The sequence below is a fragment of the Anoplopoma fimbria genome, chromosome 19, assembly GCF_027596085.1.
Source record: "Anoplopoma fimbria isolate UVic2021 breed Golden Eagle Sablefish chromosome 19, Afim_UVic_2022, whole genome shotgun sequence".
Taxonomy (NCBI): Eukaryota; Metazoa; Chordata; class Actinopteri; order Perciformes; family Anoplopomatidae; genus Anoplopoma; species Anoplopoma fimbria.
Window position 1 is genome coordinate 26,087,546 of NC_072467.1, and position 22,193 is coordinate 26,109,738.

Sequence of the window (22,193 nt, forward strand, 5' to 3'; positions counted from 1 at the left end):
TGTGCTTATAAGTTTCTTGGAAATAAGTCGTCCAGCATGAAAAAAAGCATAAAAACGACTAAACTAAACTATCAACTAAAGAGATCTTAGTCATTTAAAATCAATACAACCCATTAGTGGACTTCAACAACACACAGAGAACAGAACAAAAGTAAACTACCAGAATAGATCTACTGCACAAAATAAGTCATTTAACAGGAACAAAACATGACTTCAAAAGCATCTAGTTTATCTTTCAGCAATAGTGATATAAGTTTGGACAGCAACAGATATTTTACAAAGTATTTTGGCAAGTATTTCTTTCTATTCTTCTATACAATGCTTGTTTTTTTTTACATTCAAACAAAACATGATATTCATACCCCAAGTTACATTAATTGCAGAACCTTTTATACCTATCTAGCCCTTTGAATATTCCTGTTATTTTGGGACTGCCACTATTATAAATTATAAAGAAAGCATATACTTTTCCACCTTTAAGTCCCTCTTTAAATTCACAACATAAGTCACATGACGGCCTACTTTGGAGCTCATAGTGCCACTTCTGCAGGAACTGATCTTTTAAGCTCTGCTCAACCGCTCCAGACATTTGATATCGCCATGTCTCTGATCCAACCAAAGGTATGAGAAGCCACATTCATCTGATATTTGCAGAACAAACATAATCCATGGTGATACATGCGTTCCAGTTAAATAAACAGTTATACATGGTCCGACCTCTCTTCATCAAACTCCCCCAATATCCAATACTTCTCTTTTTAGTACAAATGCAAAGTGTGTATCTTCATAACTTCCCATAAATCACATTATTCACATGCACTTCTAGTCAAACTGCATGCAGGAGGAAATGTATTATTCAAACAGACAACAAACTGAAAATTAGCATCTCATTTTCTTCTCACTAAAGGCCAAAATCGTGTTTAATCTATCTGGAATGACAATGCAGAGACTATTAGCTGTGGTAAGAAAGCAGATGGCAGGGAGCCTTTTCTTGTTAGGGTCCTCCCTTAAAAAACTGAAATGTCACAGGTCTGATGTCTGGAACATCTAAGTTGTGTTCCTTCTGAAGGTTTTCTTTTGCAAGATATTCAACCCTGAATCTGGAAAAGGGCAACAACTAAATTACTAAAAGAGTAAAATCTCTTTTTGTGGAGTCGTATTATATCCAGTCTCTTATCAATGTAAACCTTCTTTATACTCTTCATTAAAGAACCCTCTTTACGGCCTTATTCAAAAGCCACACTCTTTGAAGGATGCTGACAGAGGGGAAAGCATTATAGCAGGTTAGTTTAGCAGCAGTTTATTCAAACTCCAGGGCCTTTACGCAGTTTGTTTGAGTAGGTGAGAATAATATGAATCAATCTCACATGGCGTCTAAGTCCTCTGAGAGAACTGTAGGTTTGTGGAAACACATATAACTGAAGCAAATGACACTAGAAAGACTCATTAGAGTACAGTTCTCCGCCAGGTGTGTATGCCAACGACCACTGCTGTTATGTTTGAGTGAATGAATACAAACCACAATTGGCTAACCCCCCCGTCTATACCGCAAGTGTATCAGACGTGTTTTCACTCACATGTCTCACACAACAGATACACTCACATAGTAATCTATGCAGATGAAGTGTTTATATAGGCTTCAAGTCTATTATTTTCGATGATATATGTGTAAATGTGAGGTTGATGCCCAATATAAGAGCACAGAACAACTCAGCAAACTGTTTTCCCGCCCATGGCCGTCAGACGTCAAACAATGGCCCTACCCAACAGTCAATAAAATATGTTTTTGAGAAAGATTGATTTACTGCAACAACATGAGGAGCAGCCAAAATATTATGCAGTTTGGTGCAGCAGTGTGCAAGATTAGCTGCGGACAGACACAGAGATGCACACTTTGTCACGCACACAGGACCGTCGTCATTATCTCCTGGTGCAGATAATAATAATGACCAGTAGTTACACCAGCAGATATTTATGTATGTAAAGCGTGACACAAACAAAAATTCAATACATTTGATTCCTTTTTCTATTTTCCTTTAATGCGCATTAAAAGGAAAATGTTCAATAATAAAAATAGGTTGTGTATAAATACATATAAGGCATAACTTATTTATGTATTCACTGACTGACTTTATAATCACTGTCATGGTGGTGATTTATATTCCATATGTTTCATCATCTGAGACACACTCACAGAACAATCAATCCTGTTTGAAACCTTTGTTTGTGTTTTAGAGTATCACCCTCTCTCTAATCAATCAATACGGATCAATACAAGCCTCTGGGCGATCCTTGAAAAGTATACTCTTTAAAATCATCCAGCCAACCGCAGACAAGGATTCAATTCCCGTCAGGTTCATCAACGCGTTCAAATGTACATACTCATTGGTGCTTTGGAGAGAAACAGCGATAACATTTGCATCAAAATGATTAGTTATTGACCAAAAACTGTGATAATGTTAACAAGAACATTATCGCTTATAATAAGAAAAACATCTGCATCCAGATCTCGTGACTTTCAAGTTTTGAAGGTCATGAGATTTACTACATCCGCCTCCAAGAGTAGATTGACCAGCCACCGAAAATACAGTCTATTCAATGTTTTCATTATTACAGAATTATTTGACATTTTCATCATTTTCATTTTCCAAACACAAAGAGCTAAAGCATTTCAATTAAGCTCTAAATCATTCTTAAATGGAATGTTTTCCATTCTTGTAATTATCTGTTCCCAGTAAAAGAATGCGAGAAAAAGGTTTTTTCTTCAATAATTGAAGGTAACACGAGGAGAGGAGTTGATATAAACATGGTTATTTTGTGGGTAAAGTATTCTTTTAATGGGAAAGGAATTAAAGTCTGATGGGAAAATGCTGAATAACCTATTTATATATTTTTTGTTGGCCTAAAAGTAGTTTGATTTAAAGTTGATATATCATATTTTAAACCTATTTAACAATATGTAAATTTATTTATTTGAATTTTTTTTATCAAAATCTCATCATCTTTTTATTTTTGGGGTTTATTTGGTAGGGAGAGAACACATTAATCAAACAATTCATGTGAATGCGGCAGAGCTAGCGAGGCTATTTGTCATCTGTTTTCTTACTATAAAACAAAATATGAAGTGTGCTTGTTGTTGCCAACCAATAATATCATGACATCCATCCACTCAATTGATCTGCAGCTTTTAGCGAAGGGAGGTGTGTGTGGAGCCAACAGTCCTCTGTAGCTCCTTATGGCGCTTAACTCAAAGCTTTTTAGCAGACTAATCAAATGTGAAGGATTTGATTAATATCCCTCTTGTATATGTCACAGCACAGAAGAAATAAGACGCTCTAAATTCAGTTTAACAAGGACTTTAAATATATAAAGTATAAGAAAGCTGGAATCTGAATATAAAACGGTTAATTTAAACATTTCCCAGGTTGCTAAAGAGCAAAGGAGATTGTTTTTCAACTTCTAGCTTCATAAATACATGCAGTGCTTTTAAATGTCAACCAGCATTGAATAAGGAGATGTCAGTTACCTGTGTGTCCATTCTGAGCAGCAGCAAACAATGCAGAGGTTTGGTTGTGGTTGTGGTAGAGGTGGTGGTCTTGGTCGAGTAGATTGGGCTTGTCCTCCATGGTAGAGGTGGTGTCGGTGGACGTGGAGTTGTTGGTGGTGGTTGTAGTAGTGGTAGTGGTAGTAGTGGTGGTGATGGTGGTCGGGTCTGGTTGGTTAAGCAGCATTGACAATAAAGTGACATTTCCCTGGGAAGCAGCTTGGGGGAGCAGGGAGCGCCCGCCGTCCAGGGCAGCAGGCCCTCCGCCGCTGAGAGAGGAGACTACGGAGGGACACCAGCCTGCAGGGGGGAGGAGGAGGGGGAGGAGGAGCAGCACAGGTTAAACTAGGAGGAAGAGGAGGAGGAGGAGGAGGAGGAGGAGGAAAGAGCTTCTAGAAGTGCTGAGCGTTGGAGAGCGAGGGCGTCAGAAGGTGGCCGGGTTGGAAGGGTGAGGAGAGCACACGTCAGTTTGAAACATACTGTTGTACGAAGCAGGAGGAAGGAGGTAAAGTAAAGAACTGGAGTTTAACATAAACGTTTCCAGTCTGCATAAGCTCATGTTGTGTTCAAACACCCAAATATTCATTTCAAATTCTATTGGTGATTCCAAAAGTTTAAAAAAATAAAGAATTAATAAAAGATATCCAAAATATCTTAAATTTCTTGGACATATTTGTTTTGTGTACATATTTTCATAGAATTGGCTAAATTTGGGGAAGATGTCTAAAAAAATTGCGGCACAATATATCCACAATATCTCAATTATCTATTTATGTTCGTACACATTCATTTATGTTTATTTATTTACATATTTATATAGCATAGGCTGAGATTAGGGGATATGTTTATAAATAATAGGCAAAGGATATCCACAGTATCTCCATATATTCATCTTTCTTTTGCATATTTATTTATTTATGTTTTGTGTACATACACATCATGGACTGAATTTGGGGGCTATTTTTTATTTTAACAAAATAGGCAAAAAATATTTCCAATTATTAGTTTTTTTGTAAATACTTTTTAGTATTTTTTATTCTATATTTACATTTTTTTGATTTTTGCAATACTTACTTTTATGCATATTTCTCTTTCAATATTTTTATTATGCACCAAAGCAAATTTGTTGCATGCAAAAACCTACTGAAAAAAACCCTGTAACGTGTAATAATCATTAAGCTTTGACAGAGCTGAAATAAGATGATACAGCATATTTACTGCATACAGTATCATATTGTCACACAGTGTCAGAACCTTTAAAATATTTAAGGAGAATCAATACGGGGAAAAGTCTCAGAAAAGTTAGAAAACTAGCAGAGACAAACCTTTTATTTTGAAGGGCAGAAGGTCAGCCAGCTTTGCACCTGAACTATATGCTACTGAGGTTAGCTCACCTGAAACAGCAACTAGCTCAGCTAGCTAACAAATGTTACACGGACTGGACTGTGCAACGCTTTCAGCAGGAAATGAACCAAACTGAACATACAACAATATGTGAAATACTAAAGATAGAAGAGCCACAGAAACACGATGTTAAACCTCTTAAAGAAGCCACACAGTTGGTTTCTGTTGGCTCAATCCCATGTGGTGGTTAGTTGTTAATATGAACATATCGGTAGGATTACAGGAGGATTGTGGGAAACGCAGGTAAACGGGTAAAGAGAGGTTAAAGCTCCACTCCCTCCTATCAACCACAGACATCTCTGCCTTCAGACCTGCTGCTGAAGTCAAATATGTACTCTTCTTACTTTCTTATAAACTTCTTAAAACTCCAGATTTCTTTCTTAAATGTCCTTTAAATGTTTCGTTTCTATACGTGTAGAAAAAAAAATTTTTTTCACACTGAATCACTGGTGGTGCTTTTACATTGAAGGAAAATTCTGCCTACATTGAACTTAAAATTCGAGCCCATAATTCCATGTTAGTATGGCTGATTATGAAACAGACATATCCCGGGTATCTTCACAATTTTACACACTTTTCTGTGATGTACAGCCTGACATATTTGGCATCTTTGAACACTTTGGTTTCACCACTAGAATTAATAAAACACTTTTTGGGATAATGCTTTGCTTCACAACACAAGAGAAGCCGAGGCTGTATTCGCCTAGTAAGAGGATATGGTCGCGTGCAATGCATCCTGGTACATGTAGGCACTGCCGGCGCGGCTCCACGAGCAGGAGAGCTCAGCTTTCTTGGTCAATATAATTCATTGCTTCAATCTAATACATTTACCGTCAAAACTGTTTGGACATCCACATAATAGGTGGGGAGTTAAGCTCTTTAGGGATAAAAAAATTGGCATAAATTAATGTTTCACAGATTTAGAATACGCTGCTGCACAGTTAAATGTGCTAGAACAGGATGAAACATCCCAAACATAAGAGATGTTCACCCTCTAATGAAATGTCTATGATTTAATCAACATGTGATGCGCTGCAGCCCGAACGAAAGAGTCCGTCAACGCGTCAGATTAACAGCCAGATGATGGACGGCGTTCACCATTCATTACAATCATTCAGCCACAATATTCACACAGTGGAGACATAGAAATATACACGTTATTCAGGAGGAGACTGGACAGCATTATTCTAAATGATTAAGCACAACAAACAGATGAGCTAAAAAGCAGAAAAAAAAGACCCAATTACTAAACGCAACAATCTAACATGCTAAAAGCTAAAGATGCTACTTTTAACTGTGGTTTTATGTGGCGGCTCTGACCTTAGAAGGTTAAATATAAGTTAGAAATAAAAGGTAGAATTTCAGTGCAGGAATATTGTTTCACAGACTGCAGAGAGATGCACAAAAGAGGCTGAAGAAAAAGTGCAGCAGAGATTCTCAAGGACGTAGATAATGGCAGCCGTTACGTTTGCTTTCTGTCCGTCAGAGCGTTCTGGTGCGGAATCAAAACGCCAAAGATACGAAAACATATCTGGCTGCTGACAGGTGAGATTAAGGAGCTGCAATATCAGTAAATAACATGACATCAGCAGATCCGAGGACCTTTTTTTTTATAAAGAAACTGTTTTTGAAGTTTAAATGGAGATCTGTTATCTACGTCCTTTTAGGACTTTTCTTTTCTGCAAAGATCTTGATCATTTGAACTAAACAGAGCATATATATTTTTTTTTTCAGATCCTGACACATCTGCATGCAAAAAGAACAGGACTAGTAAATGTACTTTGTCACATTTCACAGGTACATTTCAGGACAATTCCAGTTTATTGCAACTTGGGTTTGTATTCCTACTGTTGTTTTCGTCACCATTTCTTTCACATATGATACCTGCAAAACGCAGCAAAGTGAAGGAACAAGGAGTAAAATAATCATCTAAACCAGCCTATTTGGAGGTGAAACTGAAAGTTTTGATTGGTAATAATCCTTCATTGTACAGTGTGGACAGTGAGTGGAATAATCTGTTATTCTGGAATCTGTGACGAATGTTTGGGAAATCATTTCTGTTAGTTTTCTCTACGTAAAAAGTTTGGAAGTTCTGTTTACAACCCGTCCGTTGCTTCAGGAACTGTTTATTTATTATGTTTTATTATTACAGACAGAAATGACAGCCAAAACTATGGAAATAAGACCTAAATTGTCATAAACTGGAATTATTCTTTGATCAAACGACACGGTAAAATCAAGCAGAGCACCGAAAGCACGTCACAAAAGGTAAATATAAATGCTAACATTTATATATCAAAATGACACAAAGGGAGGCAGAATGGACGAGTTAATGGAAGCTGAAGGAAGTGCAGGAAGTAGTGGAGTGGTCATGGCATGCTACTGGAGGATGGAGGAGGGAAGGGGGGGGGGGGAGGAGAGAGCAGCCTCTGGCATCAGCTTCAGAGAGGATAGGGGGTTACTGGTGGGAAACCCTTAAAAGTAATCTGACTACTCCTTTCTGCTGAGGGACGGCTAACCAATCCAATGGCAATGTCCGCCGTTGATACACCGACGGGGGCTAACGTGACAACATGGGAGACGAAAGGAGGCCCAGAGGGAGGACGTATTAGAGGAGGAGGAAGAGGAGGAGGAGGAGGAGGAGGAGGAGGGAGGAGGAGGAGGAAGGGTGAGTAGAGAGAGAGAGAAAGCAGTGAGGTGCTTTAGAGTAGAGGGAGGGAGTCAGTGACAGTAATCTGAATTGTGCTATTCTGCCTTGCATTCCTGAGGTACGACTGCCTGTAACCTGATTGCTATGCTAGGCTAGGCTAGGCTATGCTATGCTAAGCTAGGCTATGCTAGCGCCGTGGAAAGACAGTCGAAGAAAAGAGGCAGCGGGGAGGTCTGGAGGGAGACGGAGCGTGGAGGAGCCTCTTTACCTGATGCTGTTGCCAGGGGGCTGCCCGCTGAGGCTCGGGGGCTACGGGAGGATGGAGCACTAATGGAAGAGGAGGTGGAGGGGGTGTATGGAGGAGGGGCTACTGATGACGGGGGGCACTCTGCACATGCTGCCGCCGGCTGACGCTGAGGGCCCCGGCCTGAGCGGGAATGGGGGCAGTCACCCACCTGAGAGGCCGTCAGGGCTGGGACCAGGTCCAGGGCGGGTTTTGGCGGCAGCTGGGGCGTGGCCGGTTTTAGCCCCGCCCCCTGGGAGCGGCCGCTGTCCCCCAACCCCTTGATGGGCGGATGAGGAGGAGAGGGGGTCTGGGAGAGCCCCGGCTTTTTGGGAGGGATAGGTGGGGGTTCCCCGGTCGATCCTGGCCACCGTGGGCGACTTGAGGCCGATGGGGTGGCCCAGGCGGCCGGAAAAGGGCCTCCCTCCGAGGCGGAGTGGGGCAGACCGGGACGCAGCGGTCCGCCGCCCCCGCTGGAGGGCTGGTGAAGCGCGAGAGGACCTGCGTGACGGTGTGTCGCGCTTGCTGCTTGGCGGCGAAGTTGTCGCGGTTGGCGGGGGTCGGGGAGAGGTCACGGGCCGGAGGGCTCTGGGACGCCGTGCCGTTTTGGTCCTGTTCCTGGAACTTGTAGCGGGCCGCCTGGACACGGGGGCTGACCCCGCTGGGCACGCCGTGCGGGGCCTGGCCCTCCGAGCCGTTCTCCGTCTGCGTCAGTCCTCCGGAGCTGCTGTGGACGATCCCCCGGCCGCCCGTCTTTGGCAGACTCAGGCCCACGTAGTTGGCGGGGGTCGGTTTGACGGGGACGGTGAGCGGGTTCTTCTTGGGACCCTCCACCTCGGTGGGCGGCGGGTCCGTTTGGCAAGACGCTGTTCGAGAGCTGATGGGCTCTGTGGCTACGGAAACAGAAGTCACAGCTTTAGGTTTGGGTGGTGTGATGACGGCGGCAGCGGCGGGTTCTGCTCCGTCAGCAGCATCAGCAGCAGGCTGGGCGGCGGCAGCGGTGGCGCCATCCTTCCCTTCGCCCTGTTCAGTCCTGAGCTGCTCCACCTGCTGCCGTAGACTCTGGCTCTCGACCTCCTCGCGGCCGAGCCTGGCGCGCAGCTGCTCCCGCTCCGTGTCGAACTCCGACAGCTGCTTCTCCATCTTGGCCTCCATCTGCTGCCCGCGCTGCCGCTCGGCGCTCAGCTCCTCCTGCAGGCGCCCGGAGGTGCGGCCCTCCTCGTCGAGGCGCGCCTGGAGCTCGTCGAAGCGCTGCGACTCCTCCACCACCCGCGTGGCCAGCTGCTTGCACTCGCGCACCAGCATCATGACGATGTGCTTGTTCTTCTCGCGCTCGTCCTTCAGCTGCGCCGTCAGCTTGCGGTGATCCTGCTCCAGACTCTGGAGCTGCAGCTTCTCCATCTCCAGCTGCAAGGAAAAAAATACAAACCAAGTCAGGGGACAGTAGATCAATTTCACATAGACAAACAGAAACGGGTGAGTTGGGCTCGGTAGATCTACACAAAAGACAACTTCTATCTAGTGCTCAAATGATAAGTCAGTTAATCAATTATGACACTGAAGGTCAACATGTTTCACAATTGATTCATTGTTTAAGTCATTCACAAGCAAAACAACATTTCTTAACTGGTTTTTTTCAGTTTTATATCTTTGTGATTTGTATTTTATCACTATCTCATTATTTCCTAAATTTGAGGACTTTTCAGTTTTATATCTTTGTGATTTGTATCTTTTATCACTTCATCATCTCATTAATTGATAATAGAATTGTTAGTCTTTAGTTTTTTTAAATCTGCTGTGCATTTATTGCTGGAGCTTTGCATGAATACAGATATTTACAGCAAAAGTGGCCAACATTATGTGTAATGAGCTCTGTGGTCGCTATTGGAGCCCAGTTCCATCCATATTCTCCAACCTCTGGTACAAACACAGCTTTTCCCCTCAGCCTTTGATAAAAGTCTTGGATGGATAATGGAACGCAGCCATCAGAACATCAAGTAATTTGTTAGTCACGAAGCAAAAAAAATAGATCACGGAAACAATTTTCTCCAGAAGGGCGCAAACGATCCGTATCAATCAAATGAGCCGGGAAAAATAGCTCCATATTTACACAAACAGACTATTAATCTGCCGGGCGGCTTGAGGCACGAGTGTGATTTGATCTGTTCAGAGTGACACAGTGTCTGTGTGTGTACGGGTGAATTTCGATGACTTGTCGAAGCCCACGGCTCTCTAAATGTGGAGCGTCGCTGCTATTGTTAGCTCAGAGGGTAACAAGGCTTAACCGGGGGGCTTTCCACCGGATCGCCAAGACCCCATCGCTCTAACAAGCCTCCAAACAAAAGAGTCCACCACACCCCGTGTCCCAAACCAGACCCCCCTCCCTTCCCAGGAGTCCTCCGCCACACCCCTCCCACCGCTCCACACCATCGGGGAGTACAGAATACGTCTCACCGCCGGCTGATGCTGAGGAGGAGCAGGAGGTTTAAAAGCAAAACGTGGAGCGCCGAGGGAGCAGCCGGTTCGTTCCTCAAAAGGAGGTGCTACGACGAGCTGCTAATTGGGTGAGGATTACGTCTGCTGCGAGTCGGCCTGATGCCTCGGAAGAACAAACTGAGGGATGCTGTGAAGGATGCAGCGTAGCCTGAAAGAAATGTTTAAAAACATCGCATGGCAGTTGAATGGTGATGTTGTGATATGATTTGCATTATCAGAGAGCATTATCATTTTTCTCTTTTTTTTGTTTTGAAAAACATATTAAAATAATGAAGGTGTGGTTTTTGCAGGGATCTGTACCAAACAAAGATGTTTTATTAAGTCTCTAGGATGTGAATTGAAGGCCAGGACGTCTCTGCAGAACCACAATATTAAATGTTAAATTGTATTTTGACACACATTTCCCATTTTACAATTGCAGTAGGACATATTGTGATTTTGATAACTTTTTGATATATTGCACAGCTCCAGAAGTAAAGCTTCGATGATTTTCCATTGTCCCTTTTTGAAACTACACAACAGGGGTTAACCCAGGTCAATCGGGCCTAAGGCTCTCAATGAGACCAGACTGACAAAAATATTTTCTGCCCTCTGCTCTTCTGATTTACAGAAAATAATTTTACGGGGAAAACATTTCCAGAAGAATTAAATCATGAAGGCTGGGATATGTGTAATAAAACAAGCATTCAAGTTAAGTCTTTAAGCTTTGGTGGGGGCTATCTTCAACTTTCCTTTGGGGAGGACCATTGACTGTATTAAAGAAGTGGACGTAGTCATGGTGACGTCACCAATTGGTTTGTGGACTGATGTAATGAAGCCTCGAGTTTGGCAATTTCGCCGTTCCCATGATGTTGTTTTTTGCGACTGATGAACAGAAGTGACCATATTTGGACTGAGGAGGAGGAGCGACGTAGAGACGCCGTATACGTCTCTGGAGGCGACCCACAATCAGTGTGTAGCCCCGCCCCTAAAGCATCCCCTGCTTTATGGTCTGTTTGACTCTAAATGGAGCATCATTTACTAAATGAACATCATGCTGTATTGAAGAAGACTTGAAACTAGAGATTGAGACCATAAACTCATGTTTACAATGTTTACTGAGGGAATAAATCAAGAGAGAAGTAGAGTCATTTTCTCATTGACTTCCATAATATTAATGAATGCTGATACACACTGCAACCGGCACAAATCCACTCAAAGCATTGAGGCACGATCTTACAACCAACTCTTACAAAGTAAACTATTGACCTTACACTACAAGGTGTTCTAACCTGCTCGTCCTCCACTGTGGCAACACAGGACCAACTGCTTGATGACCCAGCAAGGACGGCAGCTATTGGTTGCATTCAGACAAACCTCTTGAGAGACTTTTTTTGAATTGTTTGATTTGATGGAATGCAGCGTAAAGAAGCCGTTGACCTTCTGTACTGAGTGTGTGTGCAGTTACTACAAATGCAAAGTGTGTTACACCTTTGCTCACACTGCAGAGTGAGATAATAATGATATCAAACTCAGTATTATGGAGATACCTCAGAGGTACCTGGTGCTCCCCGGACTTGACATCTCCTCTGCTTATTGAAATATTTGACTAAAGCTTAGAAGTACAATCTCTCCCTTAAAGGTCAATCCTTACACCTGGAACAGCTGCAGCGCTTAAGCTGTCAGCTGGCATCGAGGCAGAATAGAGCAGCTTGTTCAGCCACTGTGGAGAATTTGGGGATGAAAGAAGAAGGAAGTGAAGAAGGAATCCTGAGGACTATTTAAAGATTAAAAAAAAAATAGAAAAATGAAATTCAGCTCCGGCTGTCGTGACCTTGCTTCCAAATTCAGCATCACAACACTTTGGCTGCATGTTTACCCACAAAACCTGACAAATACAGGGGGGGGAGGGGGGGCTTCCTCCAACTTCATGACTGATTCATGGAGAAGAGGAGGAGGAAGGCGTGGGTTTTTTTTTTTCTTCTTCATTATGCCCGTAAACCCATTCACAGCCGTCCTGCCTTCAGCTTGCGAGAGACCTCATGGATAATTCAACGGCTTACTCAGAACGACAAGAGTGCGAGCGCAGCGCGGGGGTAAAGATAGCACGGACAATCCGGGTGAGATTCAGTCTACCCGGCAACCAGAAGATCCCTCCGAGCAAACACGGAGCATCTGTCTTTTAGCGGCGTTTGGTTTGTTGTTGATGTTGTAATGGTTCCAACAAAACCCATTGTATCGCTGCGTGACGGGGTCGCTGACCTGTTGTTGACAAGTGAGGCACAACTGTGGTGACTTATTCTGCCCTAAAGAGGGTCACCCGCTGTTGCGTGCCGGATCTCCTTTTAAGCATATAATCAAGGTCAAATGGAGGAAAATCTCTCAAGGTCAAAGACGTCTCACACATGGATGATTAATAGAAACCCTGAGTATTGATAAGGTCCGGAGTTCTGCCATCGGTAATTTAGAAGTTACAGAGTGAGATGTCCTCGTCTCAAACCTCCTCTTTCTGTCTCTTTGTGGTACACACGCACACACACACACACGCACACACACAAACACACACACACAGACACACACAGGTTCAGTAAAGCGTGAGACACACATCACTGCAGAGAGAACACAAAGAATCCAAAGTGAGGCTACATTTTCCTCCAGTAGATGCTGAGAACTCCCGTTGTCTCAAACTCAATAAGACCCTCACAGGTTAAGGGAGGAAACAGCAGCAGTTCATCACAACATCTGGACAACAAGCAGAACATCAGTCTGCAGAAATGATCAGTTTTCTACTGATTGGAGATCAGCCGTCCATCTTCGTCCACTGCAGGTAACGTTAGCGACGCCATATGGAGTTTGCTGACAAGGATAAGCTAATAAATGAACGCTAATTGTAGCTAATTGTTATGTTGCAAATGTATTTTAAAGATTTTGGTTTCTTGTATTGCTGCTCAAGAAAGACTAAACACAAGAATAAGAATAATTATTTGCTTAATTGTCCTTTTTTATCACAATATACAGTACCAGTCAAAAGTTTGGACACACCTTCTCATTCAATGGTTTTTCTTTATTTTTATTTTTTTCTACATTGTAGATTAATATTGAAGACATCCAAACTATGAAGGAACACATATGGAATTATGTGGTAAACAAACAAATGCTCAACAAACCAGAATATGTTTTATATTTTAGATTCTTCAAAGGAGTTGAATGAGAAGGCGTGTCCAAACTTTTGACTGGTACTGTAATCAAAAAGAACCAATAAAAGTATTGATGAGGAACCGCACGGACTACGCAGAATCGATGAGAGCACTAGTAATCGATAAGATGCTAACAATCCCCATCCCTAGTCTCACATAGTTAAGTTTTGGTTTTGGCAGGGTTTTGTTCAGATCGTTCTGCTTATTTTTACTTACTTATTTAATATTCTTTACTTAAATTACTTATTTACAATACTTGTTTTGATCGTGTTTTTTATTTATGTCTCTCTGCTGCTGTAATCCTGCAAATTTCCCTGCTGCGGGACTAATAAAGGATTATCTTATCTTATCTTATTTTATTAAATCTGGGCCTTTTTCAACCAAGCATAGGAGCCATGAATAACCCCACCAACGTACTCATATGTGAGTCAGGTTTCCCATCGTAGAAATAAACTGAGTAGAACCGACAGCAGGATGGTCAGCCATTCGCTCTCTTACCGTTGAGCTGCTTCAACATTTTACAGCCCAGACGACGTGGATGTCACTATAACAACTAACAAATATTGCATAGCATTGTGTTCTGGAACAATACCCTAAGGTACTGTATCTGGACTGAGAGAATCTTATCAGTGCATCTCCACCCAAAATGGCACTCAAAAACACTCGTTCTGTTGTAGTCTGGAAGGAGGAAATAAAGTTTTTACATGACGTTGTTCACAGACATGGTGAAGTAGCAGAACTCTCTCTGACTCCCTCTGTGATCACTCCCTTTTGTTTGGCAATAAAAAAAGAAAAGAGAAGAAGAGATTTTCCTCATTGTGTGTTGATATTAAAGTGTGAGCTATAATCAATCTTTGACAAGAAAACAGTTGGTGGAGAGGATGAAATTAGATCCCGTGGCTTGTGTAAATGTCATGCCTCAGATCAGCTGCTACAAAAGGCATAAAAAGATTATTATATAAGATTTGATGTATGGCATCGTGTCTTTTTTAGCTTCTGGAGAAACATAACACATGGTATTTTCCTACTTTATCATGTTCTTAAATGTCACTGTGATGCATCGATTCCCTTGTGTGAAGCAATTTGAAGCGTCTGTGTTTGAAAGGTGCAACACAAATAAACTTGCATCTAAACTCCATCACAGCCTGACACAGATACTCACAGCCAAGCTTCATAAAGATAGAACTGTCTGTTTGTCAGTTAAGATCATTCCATATCCTATCATATATATATGTATAAAAGCCTCTGTTTCAGACCAGTCGTGATTTCCATTTGAATCCAAATCGCAACATTGCTCCAAAAACACTAATGGTATAATTAAAGTGGACATATTCTCATTTTCAGGTTCATACTTGTATTTGGGGTTTCTGAAAGAACATGTTTACATGGATTAATGTTCAAAAAACACATTATTTATGACATGCCGTCTGTCTGGATATACCTGTATTCATCCTCTGTCTGAAACGCTCCGTTTTTTGCGCCTGTCTCTTTAAGACTCCGCTCACAAAAAAGCCCAGTCTGCTCTGATTGGCTGGGTTTGTTTTATTGTTTTGGACTCGATTTGGTAACATCAGATGATTAGGATTTATTTGACTAAGATTTGTTGAGTTGATTAGTATTTTTTTTACTTTTTTCATGCTAAATGACTTATTTCCAAAAAAACCTTCTTTGGTAAACAAGACTTAAAGTGGTGCTTTTGTTTGATTCTTTGAGGAGAAGGTCAGTTTTACAGATCTGTCGATTAAATCAACTAATCAATTAGTCAACAAAAATGTATCAAAGCATCGATGACAGCCTTCTACTAATGAGCGTGTATGTGACGTAGGAAGGGAATAAGATTGTTGAATCACATGTTTTCTGATCTACGCAGACTACAAAAAAAACTTACTAGGTTGTCATATGGTATCGACTCCAGATGTATCAAAACAAACACTGAAAGTTTAAATGTGTCTGTAGCACTAAAGTATTAAAAGTTGGTGTCATGTGATTATTTGATGATATTTCCTAGTCTAAATATATAGGACATTTTTTGGGTTATTTTAAAATTACATTTTATTTAATCAAACTTCCCAAATTCTGATACATAAATTATACTTTAAATATAAAAATATATCTTATTTCCCACTATGGTAACTATGCTAACAAAAATATCGGTACCCAGCATAAGTGTATGTGCTGTGATAAAAACTGGAATATTGTGCATTCACATTTACACACACTCACACACACACACACACACACCAAAATCTATTTAACCAGCTTTCCTGTCAAAACATCCCACTTCCTACCTCTCCCTTCCTCCCACTCACTCCTTCTTCATCCATACATCCTCCTCCTCATCTCTATGTGTGTGTGTGTGTGTGTGTGTGTGTGTGTGTGTGTGTGTGTGTGTGTGTGTGTGTGTGTGTGTGTGTGTGTGTGTGTGTGGTTAAATGATCCATTTAAACTATATCGTCTCTGTTATTATAACAGAGTTCAGGGACAGGACGCACACACATTCACACAGCATTGTCTTGATTACTCACCCACATTCACTCTGCCAGCGAATCATCCAAACACTTTCACACATGAGCCAAAGTGCAAAAACCAACAGTTTCAAACTATCAGGCCTCCTCACGCTGCTGAAAGCTTAGAGAGCAATATGCAATAAATACACAAGCACCTTTTTCTTACTGTATGTTTTAAAATGCGAGTGAGTGACTGTGCTCCTCTGTGTCTGTCCACGGCTTATCTCATTTTCTGCTGCAGTAAACCGCAGAATATTTTTGGGTGGCTCAAAAAACAATTGCCAATTGCGGGTTATATTCATTAAATCACACAAAACAGAAGTGGTCGTTGCAGAAACACCTGGCGAAGATCTGCACTCAACTTAGTGCACCTTTTGTAGTTTTTGTGTTATTCATTTAAAGCATCTGTGCCAAAGAAAGATTTCCCTACGGGGACAATAAAATGTATTAATCGAGCAATATTCTTTAACACAGAGAGCGAGAGAGGGAAATAAATGGGACAGAACCACATCATACACCTGACTGCCCAGTTAATCAGAGCTACATAATCCTAAAGAGTCCTCTGACACACACATAGTCGACCATCAAAATTAGAAATGACAAACCATAAAATAGGAATTACACACTATATACACACACTGTTATTCCCATCCTCCGGATTCAAATATACAGCGAAAACATTAATGCACACAGACAAGCATACAGTTCTCTGCCTCTGGAGCATCTCAGCCACGGAGATTTGAGTCATGTATAAATAAACACAATCTGTGGTCCAACAGAAGAAATCTCTCCTCCACATATGCTGATGTAAACACGACTGTATTTACTGTCATTAAATCAAGAACAATATTTGCGCAGATTAAACTGAATTTACATAAACACAAGGTCACAAATGAGGCCTTTTTTTTGGAAGTGTAATTGTATTGAAGCTACAAGGTACTAAAATGGTGGCATTGGTTCATCTGTTGGTCCACTTTGAGAATCATTTGTAACCAACTAGCGAGTAATGTAAACATGCAGATTATGGATGAGTTTGCAGGTTGTCAAAGAACATTTGCATCTTTATGCGCTTCGATAACCTTACCCTCTTCTGGCGACTCTCGGCGGCGGCCAGCTGGGCCGACATTCGCTCCTGCATCTTCCTGCAGTGAGCCATGACGGCCTCCAGGACGGAGATGGGACTGGAGCCGAGGGGCCGCCGCTCCTTGTCCCCTCCAGGGACCCCACACTCAAAGTCCCTCTGAAGGGCCAGGAAGGGGTCGGTCAGGCTGTAGTGACCGTATCGCTCCTGGAGAAACACCTCCTTCCTCTGAGCCTGGACACAAAAAAGAAGGAGGGAAGGAAAACGTTATTAAACTTGTTAATTTCTCGATAAATTATTTTTTGGGAATGGAACTAAACTGGAATGTTGCAGGATTTCCACATTTAATATACTAGTGTGATATACTTCTATACAGCAAAAAACACTGATAAATGTGATGCCTGATTTTAGAAACAGCACTCATATCCAGTTTGGGGATTTCCACCGAGGAGCCCCAAGATTAAACTTAACGAGTTGAGATTGAAAAATAAAGAATATTTTTTGAATTTAGATATTCTTGTCATAAACAGCGTATTTTTCTTTTTATCCCTGTAGGAAAGAACGACTACTCACAGTTAACTAGGACATAAACGTTTTTGATAAGTAACGAGGAGGAGACACTGCTAAAGGGCTATTGTATAGCATTTCAGGGGATCTACAAGCTGTTGTATGTTTTCATTAGTATTTAATCACCTGAAATTGTGTTTCCGTTGCTTCAGAATGAGACCCTCCATATCTACATAGGGTCAGGTCCTCTTAACGGAGGAACCAGGATTGTAATTTAAAGGATTTAAGGAGCCCAAAATGCTGAGAACCACTGAACTATACACAAGGTGTACTTATACACACAAACATGTGATATAAATACATGTAATCAAGCCATAGAAACGCTTGTGTCCTTATCGGCGTCCTCTGATGTCCAACAACCGACATCCAGAGAATAAGCACATATTCATGGTTAGAATCCAGATCAGCACCTGCATCCTCAGGTTACAGGGACAAAGGTGGAGGCGGAGTCAGAAGTGGCAGCAGGAGGAACCTGGGTGTCACATCCAGACCAGGTATCACACTACAGGCCTCACCTGAGCACCTGACAAATGATACTAAAACAAATCACACTTCTCCACTGAGTCTGAAACGACACCACGGCTGGAAAGTTCTTGCGCTGCACAGCTGCAGCCTCTCGTGTTTATCATTCGTCTTCTCTGACTTCCAGAGAGAATGTAAACAGAACGACGTTCGGCAGATGAACCAAACGGCACGTGACCACGACAGCTTGATGGTTACAGCTAAAGAATAAAGAAAACAGCAAAAAAAAAGGAAATGATTTGGCAGAGAGCTCCGGACTAATCTGCAGATAATATTTTTTGCGAAAAACAAACATAAAAATAGCTCTGTATCTGAATCAGCTGTGGAAGGAACCTTTCCTCCTGTTCCTCAGATGATTGGGTGCTGAGTGACATGTGGGTGAAAGTTGACATCACTCCCATGTGGCGACAGACAGCAGGTGGGACACCACCAAAATAAAAGCATGACAAAGACAAAACCACTGTGTGGGTCGAATGAGCAGCTTTAACAACTCTTGTTTAGTTCAAGGTTTACAGATTTACATGTACAATATCTTATAAATTATTCAACTTTTTATTCATTTACGATGTAACTAATTTAATAAAACTCTTCTTTTACCTTCTAGGTTTTTTAAGTTTTTTTAACACACTAAAGCCAAACATGAATAACAAATATCATGTAGCTATCTAACAAAAAATGTATACAATTTAAAATAAGATTTATTAAATAAAAAATATAATACAAAAAAATATAACAACAACTACATTAAAAAAAGATTACAATTTTAGAAGAAAAACAAGACTTCTAGATCTTAAAATTTTACCAAAATTATTTTTTAGGGGGTTTTCTCTTTACAAAAAAAAATGCATGTCCTTTCTGTGATGCAATAAAACTTTTGTTTCTTTGTGAATCGCAATTCATTTCGCAAAAATAATCATAACATAAGATCTTCACAGCAGCTGCACAGACACCAAACCCTCTGACCATCAGAGGAGACGAGGGAGAGAATAACTGAAGCATCCAGACACTAAAGTCTCAAAATCACAGATACAAAATTCATAAGAATGAGATGGTGATGAGGAAATATACTGTCTTAAATCTGTAAAACACTTAAAGATGGAGATTAACTGCTATTATTAAAAGGTAAATGAATGACATCGACCATCGGGAGCATCAGGTTTACTAATCTATGAAGCAGCTTTCTCTTTCACCATACGCAGCTTTATGAAGATTATATATGTAAATAGTTTAAATGATTCATATCTATGAGCAGCAGACGGTCGGTGAGGGAGGAATATTTAATGAACTGGTGCGAGAGACAATTAAACAAAAATGTGGAGACGAGAAAAAAAAAAGAGAGAAGAGACTTAAGAAACAGACAGAAGAGACAAAGAGGGACGGACGATGGGACGGAGCTACAAGATACTTCACCAAAGAAGGAGATGGAGTTTGGAGAGGCTAACAAAACACACACACACACACACACACACACACACACACACACACACACACACACACACACACACACACACACACACACACACACACACACACACACACACACACACACACACACACACACACACACACACACACACACACACACACACACACACACACACACACACACACACACAGAGAGAGAGAGAGAGATTGATGGGGAATCCAGAGAAGACTGAGGCAGCTCAATACTAAGACATTACTGAGGAGAGGTGAGAGAGAGAGAGAGAGAGAGAGAGAGAGAGAGAGAGAGAGAGAGAGAGAGAATGTACAGAACGATAGAAAATGATTCAGAAAAAGTTCATAAAAAAAGAAATATTACAAAAAGGGGAAATTAAATTGAGAACTGAAATGTATCTCAATATATCGCTAATAAAGACACAAGCGTTCCTCTTTGGTTTGTTTATGTCTTTAGATACATTTGAAACTTTAAGGGGAGACATTCAGGTGAATAGGGTCAAAAACTACTTATATATGTCACCATGAAAACTCCCCATTTTATAACTTGCACTAGGATAAATTTTTTTGTATTACAAGTTTACATATGCAAATTAAGCATTCTTTTATAAAATATGTGTTATTTTTCAAACATTTCAACATTTTCAAAACTTTCCAAAACCGAAATCTGATCATTGGATAAGGCCCGGTTCAAAGAGCTTGTTTTTATTGGTTTACATTTTTATTTTATATTTTACAGAGGGATATTTTGTATATCTTGTATATCATGATTTTTGTATCACTCCATTGATCCAAGAACAATGTCAGCAGCCATTTATAAAAAAAGAGGACATTTTCTGAATTTTATGTTTAAATATGCAAATAAGTAATTATCTCATGATAACTTTTGGTGAATTTTGGAGAAATCTACAAACAAAAAGGTTAAATAAACACCTGAAAAAGTATTTTGGATGTTTTGTTGTTTTGTTAGGGAAGAGAAATAGTCCTAAATCTCTCAATTGATCAGTGCATGAAAGCGATGTTTTGTTTAGTCTTAATTAGAAATCTTCTGCCTACATTTATCAATCAGTCAACATCTTGAGCCCAGCTAGGGCTGGACCGTTTGTGGAAGGATCAATTAATCGTTGGGTCCTTAAAATGTGTAGAATAGTAAAAATGCCGGTTACAGTTTACCAAAGTCCAAGTTGATGTCAAATAAAACCAGTTTCGTCCAATTAACAGTTCAAAACCCCAAACTATTGATTTACTATCTCATATAAAAAGAAGAAGAAAAACAGCACATCCTCACAATTAAACTCGAACCATAATATTTCATATTGTTGTTGGTAAAAAAATAATTATCCTTCGTAAGAATAGTTGTTAATCAGCCGCTCTAAGAGGAACAGCTGAAATACCCAGCAGCAGTGAAGGCATCATATCTGAAGATAATAATCCTCCAGAGTAAATAATCAACAGCGAAGCAGCGACTTCTTCAAAACATCTTCATCTCCACATCAACATCAACACTTCTCAGGTTGAAGGCTTTTTTATGTGTTGGAGAGAAAAATGATATTTAAAAAGCTGCAGTTTTTTGATTTGTTTAAGTTTAAAGGATCTCTTCATTTTATATTTTTCTGCTTAAGTCCTCTCTCTGATTATTAGCCTTGTGTTTTAATTATTGCTTATTTAATCAATTGAGTGCGTCATTGTTCCCAAAGAAACTCATCTGGAGAGATTTAATGACCTTTAACTAGATACAAAAGTAAGTCTATTAAGTATATTAAGTAACGTAACCTTGGAAACTTTCTTTTTCTAACAAAAGTCAAAAGTTTAAGTTAAAAGAGTGGTTTTAAGTGGTTATTTAATTGTGTAAAGAAGTGCTACATTTAAAAGAAGTAATGCAACCAAGACTTTCGCCAATAAAGGAACACATGATACTGGGTTTGTTTCTTTTTTTGTGAGAGCATTTGATTTATTGATTGCCGTTTGGATGCAATGATAATATAAACAAATGTAACTTTCTTTTTGTTTGATAAGATAACCATCCGTAGCTTTTAAGCATCCCTTTCTGATATATGCACAAGTAAACCTTCCCTCTCATTCAGCATGGGGCATGCTTCACTTCCTGGTTGGTCAGTATTTCCTGGTTGTGAGGCTCAGGGTCAAGGGTCACTCTTATTACGGCGTCCCGGTCGGAGTTAAGTCCTTTGAGATCTCATCAGCTGTCGAACGCTGAGCTCCCCCGAGGCTCCATTGATCCCATAGATCCACTGGTTGTCATTAGAGGAAAGCTCCAGCATGCAGGGAGTCTGACCACGGCAGGGTTTGGAGCTCTGACATTTTCACACTGAGGCTTCCAGAAGATCTATTTCACTTTATTCAATATCTTTATATCTTCATATTCTTGTTGAGATGCTTTTGATAAGTCTTATTGAAATGAACGTCGGATTAAAAACTTTTAAATCTACAGGAATTTAGCTAATAGCTTACTGACAAGAAAATCTTTACTCAAGATCCAATTACTGGCTTTTAATGCAGAATCTCCAG

The 22,193-nt window shown here is 40.7% G+C and overlaps 1 protein-coding gene across 1 annotated transcript in view; it reads right to left on the minus strand.

Annotated features, from left to right (window-relative positions):
* Positions 1-22,193, minus strand: part of cttnbp2 (cortactin binding protein 2) — an 88,681-nt gene that overhangs the window by 28,183 nt on the left and 38,305 nt on the right. The window contains 6 exon segments of the mRNA XM_054620239.1: positions 3,527-3,844; positions 7,867-8,231; positions 8,233-8,290; positions 8,293-8,355; positions 8,358-9,288; positions 17,145-17,375. Of these exon segments, the coding sequence (XP_054476214.1) occupies positions 3,527-3,844; positions 7,867-8,231; positions 8,233-8,290; positions 8,293-8,355; positions 8,358-9,288; positions 17,145-17,375 (1,966 nt within the window).